The sequence below is a fragment of the Rattus norvegicus genome, chromosome 19, assembly GCF_021556685.1.
Source record: "Rattus norvegicus strain SHRSP/BbbUtx chromosome 19, alternate assembly SHRSP_T2T, whole genome shotgun sequence".
Classification (NCBI taxonomy): domain Eukaryota; kingdom Metazoa; phylum Chordata; class Mammalia; order Rodentia; family Muridae; genus Rattus; species Rattus norvegicus.
This window is the reverse complement of record NC_141552.1, coordinates 55,715,779-55,725,000: the sequence shown is the minus strand read 5'-3', so window position 1 is coordinate 55,725,000 and position 9,222 is coordinate 55,715,779. Positions and strand designations below refer to the sequence as shown.

The following is a 9,222-nucleotide window of genomic DNA, read 5'->3' as shown; positions in this document are numbered from 1 at the left end:
CCCTGGATCAGGACCTGTTCTTAAGAGTTATCAGTACAGTTATCCTGAGAACACTCAGAAGTGATCTCTGTCGGTAACAACTGCTAAGTCAAGTAATAAAATAACAGTTTGCCTAGCAATTATACAATAAATGTGATTTAGGAAATGTAGCGAATTTATCTATTTACATTACTTCTAGACTAGAACCAGCCAATAACCCCATTTTAAAGCACCAGAGGAGGAGGGAAAGGGCGTGGATCAAATATGTGCTTTGTGGCTTTAGAAGCACACAGTGTCTTCCTTCATACAGCTATTAATAAGAGGAACTTAATTTACAAACAAAAAAGTAATTAGAACTATAGACATGATACATAGATTGCCATTTTTCTTTTGTGATTTAAAAGTCTTCTAGACAAGTCCCATCCCTGCTCTATTAAATAATTATGCATTAAAAATTTTTATAGTTACTAATTTTGAACTACTTAAAATGTCAAATGTTTGCAGGCTTCACTCACTTTTCCAATTATTACATTGGAATGACTCATTAACTGTAACATAAACAGGCTCATTTTTACGTCCTGTTAGGAGATGTCCCCAATTTCATTGTCAAAGTACTGTTTTCCCATGAACCATGACAGGGGGAAAAAATTCTATTGGAAAGAGGCAAAAAGCCCAACCCATACTCTCTTTCCAAATACTACATGAAGCAAGTTGGTCTGCACACTCCACTCCTTGACCTGTATTTTCAGGTACCATGTATGTGAATACCTCTGTAAAAAAAAAATTGACAAAAAGCAAAAGTACCTTCGTCACATTGTAATAGCAGATTTTGGTCTTTATCAACTTCAGACCCTTCCACTTGCTGGCATGTTTGGGAACCCCAAACTATACAGTAGAAACAAAAAGACCACAGACCTATGAACACACAAAGACACTCCATTGAAACCGACGCCCAGCCTTAGAGATGGTTCCAGGTTGAATGCTGGAAGCTCATGTCCAGGCTGCCTCCCACCTCCCCCAAATTAACATAATCCAAGGATGCCCAAGCCACCTGACATCACTCTCATTGAGAAATGCTCTGTAGGAGCTGGAGATGAAGACAGATGTGGCTTAGAGGTTAATGGTACATGCTGCTCTTAGAGAGGACAAGGTTGGGTTCAGGTCTCAGCATCAATATGGCAGCTCATAGTTAACTATAACTACAGTTTCAAAAGGGTCTAGCACACTCTTCTAGCCTCTGAGGGGCTCCAGTGCATATGTGGTGCATGTTAACTCACAAAGTCAAACACGCGCGTGCGCGCGCACGCGCGCACAAACACACACACACACACACATAAACACTGGAATAATTTTTAAATTTTACAAATGCCATCTATCATAACCTAGAATTACAAGTAAATTAATACTTCCGAAGACATTTTAAACTTTCTTTTGAAATCCCAAAAGTTTTATGTGGCCATGTTAATTTCAAGAGTAAATTATTTGAATTTAAGGTATTCTGTTCAATGGTAAGTATGTTTTCCTTGAAGAAAGTCTTCAGGCAATCACAATAGGTTCTCCCAAAACGCCCTACTTATCACTCTATAGTTTAAGGTGTTTTCTTCTTGTTCTTAGACTTCTGTGGTGGGGGTGGGACGTTCTAGGGATAGAATCCTAGGATCGTCAGTATGCTTGGCAACTGTCATGCCCCAAAGATGTATGCCCAGCCCTTGGATATTTTCAATGGGGTCCCACTCTATAATCAGATTTGTAGTGGAACTCATGATCCTTCTACCTCATCATCCCATGTCCTAGAATTACAAGTGGACCATCACATCCCACTGAGAGATTTTTTTTCTCTTTAAAATGAGCAAAATACAACCAACTGTAGCATCTGATGCTGCAGCTCAGCTCACGGCATATTTTAGAAGATGTGTTTGTTAAGGAGTATTTCTAAAGGTTTCTGACTGGAAGAGCTTCTCATGAAGCCAGGGTTCACTCTAGCCACAGCAAGAACGAAGCACATTCTACCTCAAGAATGTGGTGAACTCACAAAATAACTTTTATCGGAACCGCATATCCTGTAGGAATCAATCCTTCCCCGTCGTTCTAATTAACAAGAAAACAGCAATAATTCCAGATACATATCAAACAAGTCGGTAGTGCCAAAATGTTTGAATCAATAAAAATGGAAAATAGTAAGTATAAACAATGAGGGGAAAATCAGATCAAAGTATTGAATTCTTTATTACTTCACAGAAACAATAAGCTACCAATATGAATATGCGTTCTTGGGACTTTTGTAGCAATGTTGCTTTACCTTCCTACTGTTTGCAGCTTGCTCACGTTCAGTCAATACAGAGGAAAGGAAAAGATTGGGTGGATTTTTGTTTGGTTGATGGGTTGGCTGTTTGGGTGTGTGTGTGTTTGTTTGTTTGTTTGTTTGTTTGTTTTTTAAAAGTACTGATGACTGGCATGGTGGTGCATGTCTGTAACCTCAGCTCTTGGAGGCAGAAGGATCCAGAGTTCAAAGTCAGCATGGGCTACCTGAGATGCTCCCTCAAAACAAACAACACAACGAGTGAAGGATCTCTTGACTAATGTGAGGCTAACTGGCCATCTAAAGGTCAAATGATTCATTAGTTGACAACATTAAAGGTCTGGTATTGATTGATCTGAGATAAAAGAGATTTTCATTCTACACAGAAAAAAAAAACGGGCATTTGTAAAGCCCGACTGATATTCTAATGCAAAGCCACATTCAAAGCTTTGGACTGTCAGAGTGGCTGTCCTTAAGCTTCTATGTCCAATGGACGACTGTGAGTCATTGCCCCATCCTAGGTGACATGTTCACAAGTTCCTTAACTTAAAGAATGGCCCTGGGATGAGCAGCCCGAATCTTCATTTAAAGCTGAGCCATGGGTGGGGACGCACATCTTTAATCCAGCACTCAGAAGGCAGAGGCAAGTGGATCTCTGTGGGTTTCAGGCCACCCCGATCTACATACTGAGTTCTAGGCCATCCGGGATTTTATAGTGACCCCCTGTGTCAAAAATGCAAACAAACAAAGCAAGCTCTGAGCCAGGCATAGTAGCACACGCCTATAATCCCACAACTTGGGAGCAGAGTCTGTAGAATCAGGAGTTGAAGGTCAGACATAGCAAGGTCAAAGGCAATGTGAACTACATGAGACTCTGTCTCAAGAGAAAAAATAAGTAACTGAATTAATGATAAAAATAAATAAAATTTTAACAAATAGCCATATTTTTAAAACTAATAATATGAAATATTTTATCATATATGCACATTTCGACTTACTCTTTAGACTGTTGTAAATAGTGTAATATAAATAGAATTAACCGAATGATTAGTTTCTGGAAATCAAAAGTAAATACAATTGCAAATGGACAAGATATTTACACACAAATTAATTACGCTGGCATGAGTAGGTGGGAAGCATTTGCCTAATTATTGTGAATTCTCAGTGGGTTGTGCTTAAATGAAAATCTATTTTTCAATATGTTCTAGAAAGTTGGCCAATTTGAGTTTTTTTGAGGAAGCTACTGAGTTACTTTTAAAGCAAGAACGATCTTCAAACAAGAACGTTTCCTTCACATGATCAATTCGACTCCAAATCTAAGCTCCGATTCATACAAAGTAGGATCGTTTATGCTCGTGACTGTGTGAAATAAAAGAATTTTCATCCTAAATATCTGGACTGATATTGCTTGCATATTTACCAAGCACTGCATAGCAATCTGATTGCTCAAGATTAAAAATGTCCCCTTAGCAACCAAAAGTGCTGTAAAACTTTACTAATAGAGGTTGGGGATTTAGCTCAGTGGTAGAGCGCTTGCCTAGCAAGCGCAAGGCCCTGGGTTCGGTCCCCAGCTCCGAAAAAAAAGAAAAAAAAACTTTACTAATAAAATGCAGGTATTGCATACTCATAGAAATGAGATTTCTCAAGCCATAATCATCTAGGGGAAACAAATACAGAAAACATGATCTCCTGTTACACTTGCCAGTAGGGTGAGCAGCTCCTCCAATATGTGTGCAATATAATGACATAAGGACATTTCTATCAATTAATATAATTTGTGCACATCTACAGTTCCTCATTACACCACACACCATACATCAGAGGTCAATGGGGATTCTCTACAAAGAAGCAGACAGGTAATGCAGAATATTATGTAGACGCTTACAAAACTAGGCTAAAGACAACTGTAACAAAATTGTACCAATCCAATTTGAAATACAATAATATGTAAATACAAAACTTGCTCATGCCATTGCATAATGAGACAGGTGACTAACGTTCAAATTTCACGCAGCCATTTTGTGCCACAAAGCATTCTCTTAAATTTGTTCTTTTTTTTTCAGGTAAAGATACAAAACCCACTGTTAATTCATAGGTCCACACAAAGACAGGCATGGGGGCAGATTTGTCCCATGAGCCATACTCTGCCAAACCCCGAGTAAACATTACAACCTCTTTCCAATGACCGTATGCAACTCCACTAATCTACTTTAATTGGAAGAAGAAAATAGTCCGCTGACATACAGACAGACTCTAATTTTTTTATGTGATGTGAGTCCCCAGAATAATTTCAGGAGACAACGTTCTTTATTACTTTAACTAAGGACTAGGTGTCATGCGGATGTCATGTTCGGCCTCCATGTTGGCCTGTAAGCTATGTTAACCACGGGCAAACGGATCAGAAATGATCCGGGGCAGATGCAGTGAGTGGAGAGAAGGTGTCAAGTGGACAACAGTAGAGGATCACAGGAGTGAGTCAGGGAGTCTGTCGACCTGCACGCCCTTCCAAGGGCCGGCCGTTGACACATGGTGTCGTGGATCATATCCATCAGTAATTTGTTATTACATTGTAGTTCTTTCATTATTTTATTGCAGAATATCTGGAGGAGGGAAGAGAACAAAAAGAAGCTCCCAGAAAGAACCACAACAGTGAATTATAAGAATTTGAGGATCTGTCCAGTTATATATGGGTTGTACCTAAGAATCAGTAAAAAATGGTCATCTACACAGGCAGCCACTTTTCTCTAGTGCTGACTTTATCCTAGTCTCGGTACTTTCTTTGGAGTAGATAACAGGCGTACCCCTGTTTTCAGTTGAAGAAAAGAAAGAACACAGTCAGAAGCTGACTTCTAACTCAGTCATTAGCAAGCTATTTGGTGGGCATTAGTTATTCTCAGAGAGAGGCTCAGTGTGTCTTCTCTCATGTGATTTGTCGGAATGAAACCAAAGCAAAACCTTCCCAAGCTTACTAGTTAGTTACACCCCATCCGTCTTACGTGGTGAGTCAGCCTCCCAAAACTATCTCGGCGTTCAGAATCCGTGGGTTCTTAAGAGCAAGTGTAGAATTAAATAAATCATTACTTCCCTTGTTCTAGTACCTCTGTCTTAGAAGGAAGGGAAGAAACGGGAGAGAGTCAGCCTTTCAAGCAGCAAGCCCACAAGCAAGGGTGCCTGCCGCTGTGTTTGCACGAAAAGGATGGCTCAATGTAATAGCAAACTTATCTTGACCTGGACATAGACTAAAACCTTAGGGCCAGCTTAGAAAAGTCACATGGGACACCAGAAACAAAGAATATAACTCACTCAATATATTTCTTTATAACTACACAGGTACGGCTAACTAGAGTCACAAAGAGTATTACTGGCATATGAATTAGTAATCTGTACTTACACAAAAGTGTGTGTGTGTGTGTGTTTATACATGCACGCACACACACATGTGTGAGTGCACCCATGAATGGATATCCATGCACATGTGAGCGGGAGGAGGAGAGAGGGTGGCTGTATTTGCATGGAATCTTACTAATGCAAATTTCTCAGTTGATTAAGTAGATCAATTAATATTCAAATTAGAGTTCACCTCATCCCAGGTTTGCAGAGTCCCCTAGGCAAGTGTTCTTATTGTTACCCAAAGGCTGACTCAGTGGATGACAGATTTCTCTCCTTGTGAGTCAGTTGTAAATAAAGAAGAAAGGTGTTTCCATTCACCCAAGAGAGAGGCCTTTAATTTTCTTTTGCTTATATTCAGTTCCCCTTGACTTGTGGGACTTGAGAATGATTCACTTCTTATTAATAAACAATCTGGTTCGGGAGAGTTCGGGGACGTCTTATAAGGCAACTTTGGAATGACTGTATGATTATAGTTGCCGGTCCTTTGGTGATCATGCAGCCCTGTCTATAAACTCATAATACACGCTCCGTCTTCCAAAACTGATAGCACGGTAGGACGCATGTTCTATCCCAACCCAGCAACAAGTGGACCCTGACTCCTCCAAACTGTAAAGAGTGAGGAATAATATAAAAATTAGGCAATGAAATCTTTTGTTCTACCTTTGCATATCGTATTGTCGAAATATCCATAAGAAGTTACTAAAAGCCACCTTAATTCTCTGAAGCCACTGAACTATGAATTTTGACACTAGAAGGAAAGCCAACTCTTAAACAGGTCGGCTAAGAATTCCAACCTGAACATTTAAGTGTTCTCCTTCACTTCATTTCTAGACTCTCTGAGGCTATCTGATGACTTCGTAGAGAAATCGAACCCTGATGGATACAGATCCAACATTGAAACTGCACCCGTGGGAGGCTCAGGCAGAGCTAAGCAGACATGAGCACTGGCTTCTCCTCAAATCTCAGCTGCTCACTTTCTCCCTGGCTGAGATATACTAGGAAGGAAAGCCTTTTAATACGGATCTTCCAGTTCCGCTATGCGCCACATTCCAAGCGAGCAAACAAACATCAACAGCTCACAGCCGGATGATTCACGTTAATATACTGCAAAATGATGCATAGGAGAGACAACTGGGTTAGGCCAGAGAGAAGCTCTGCCCAACTCAAGGGAAGGAGCCTGTGGTGTGCTTCCTATCGCAACAGTGACCTCTAGTGCTCCCTCTCTGCTGAACCCCTGCAGCCGCAGGAGGAATTACACCTTGGCCACAGAACTTCAATTGTGAGCGGGTGGGTGGGTTCAGGTCTGTTGTTGTGTATCCTTGTTTGTTTATTTGCTACAATGCTTGTCAAGGCCATCACCTGGAGGACCCCTAAGATTTCGACTGGGTAAAACTATGCACATTTTAGCGATCTAATGGGATTCCCACACATCCAGTTTTAAATGGAATGGGAAGCACGGTCTAACCCGGGAGTGAAGTTCTCTCCTTTGCAGAGCAGCCGATAAATTCTGACGTTAAATGAGCTCCTGCAAACAGAACCACACAATCACCGGTGGACGGACACGAGCTCGTGACAGTGAGTCCCCGGTGTTTTTCCCTCGTGAGGACTCTGCAGTTAAAGCAAAGGAGGTGCAGCAAGGAGAGTTATCAATTTCCTGTCTCCCAAACCCAAACCTACCAATAAGGCAGTCCCAACCTTTCCTGAACGTAGACCTTGTAGCTCTTTCTTGTAAAGCAGATAAGGGTTGTCATTATTAAAATCCGAGAAAGAAATAAAAAGTTGTGTGTTTGCTTAGCTGTTTTTTTTCTATCCTGCACGAAAAAGAGGAAATTCTTCCACCTTGAGAATTTAAACCAAATAAAAACTTTTAAAACTTTTCCTATCCCCAACAACAAGCTGATGAAAGAGTTGGCCAGTGTGTTTTGGGCAATATTTAAGTGAAGCAGTGCGACTGTGACAAATGTTCCCCGAGTCAATGAACTCAGCACCGAGACGATCAATCACAGATACATGAAGTTGAAAATTCAACCACTAGGGAACACTACTTAAGTGGGCGGGGGAGAGGGGTAAATCACCTGCACGTTTTCCTTTAAGGGAGACATGGGGATGGGTGCCCATCCAGGAGTGCTTTTCTGCTTGAGGACACAGCTCTTCAATGCTGAGCTGTGCCTGGACCAGCTCTGCCTGCCCGTGAAGTCTGCAGTATGTTTCAGCTATTAGCCTGCACCATTTTAGAGATGCAGCCAGTTATTGCTAAATCGCAAACTTCAGAAATCTCAGCTAATGCAGCAGAATATCAAGTCTGAAGGTTGTTTTCCTGATAGACAAATAATCCCAAATGAAATCCAGTAACCTAAGGACAGGCGCAATGGAAGACATTCCCGGGCTGGTCCCCGATTAAGATGCTAATTTAATGTTTTACTATAAGTTGATTATTCTCAATGAATATTCAAAGAGAGTGAGCTTCTGCTAGTAAAATTTAAAAAAAAAATCCCAAATAACGTTCTGCATATTTTGACCAGACCAAAAGGAACCCGGTCATATTTGCACAATTCTCCTGTAGTGCTTTTCCCAGCCCCGCAGCGATTCCAGTTTAAAAGATTAATCGTGAAAACAACAGAATCAAAGTTTTACGCGGAGCCCCCCTGCAAGTTTTAAATCATTTGCTGTGTACTTACATGAATTCCCAGCTTCCACTCTGTTCCAATTTTGAGTAGACAACAGAAGTAACATCTTGAGAACAGCTCCAGCGACAGATCCCATATTCATAATTTTTGAGCTCCCCAAAAGATCTCGAGTGGCTCTCAGAGCGCTGGAGACAGGTTCTCCTCAGTCCTTCACCCAGCACTGACTGGGTCTTCAGTATCTCTAGCTCTCTGGCTCTCTTTCCTCCTCCTCCCTCCTCTCACGCGCGCTCTCCTCCTCCTCCTTTCCCTCCTCCCTCTTCCCTCCCTCCTCTCTCCTCCCTTCTCTCTCCTCTTTCCTCCTCTCTCTCTCTCTCTCTCTCTCTCTCTCTCTCTCTCTCTCTCTCTCTCTCTCTCTCTCTCTCTCTCTCTCTCTCTCTCTCTCTCTCTCTCTCTCTCTCCCCCCCCCCCCGCCCCTGCCCTCCGCGCTGGTTCCTCACTGAAAAGCAACCAGCATCTGTCCTAACAAGCTTACACACTGCTGCCGAGGCCACGCCCACTCCTCGCAGCGGTCTTAGAAATTTGCCCCAGCATCCTTCCTCCTCCAAAAAGCACAGCAGCAGCCAGAAGCTTTCTGAGCTCCTCGGCAGCGGCTGCAGGTGAGGGAAGCTGGACCTGGAGGCGCCGCCTGCTGCTCCTGGCCTCCTCGGGGCTCCCTCCCCTCCTCTCTATTCTCCAATAAGCCTTAACCCGTTTTGTGCCCTGCCAGCCTTTGGGGTGAGGAAAGCAGCCAGGCAGCAAAGCCTTCTGATTTTCCGCAGGTCTTGTATTTGGCAGTGCCAACCAACATACTGAGCTATTTCCTGATTGCCCGGGAGTGTATCCAGGTAAAACTGCATTATGTTTCAAAACAAAAGCATAAAATAAGAC

The 9,222-nt window shown here is 42.1% G+C and overlaps 1 protein-coding gene across 1 annotated transcript in view; it reads right to left on the bottom strand.

Moving 5' to 3' along the window:
* Cntnap4 (contactin associated protein family member 4) overlaps positions 1-8,529 on the bottom strand; it is a 278,839-nt gene extending 270,310 nt beyond the window's left edge. Inside the window, 1 exon segment of the mRNA NM_001107432.1 lies at positions 8,347-8,529. Coding sequence (NP_001100902.1) covers positions 8,347-8,437 — 91 coding nt within the window. The 5' untranslated portion in view covers positions 8,438-8,529.
* Between the last annotated feature and the right edge of the window lie 693 nt (positions 8,530-9,222).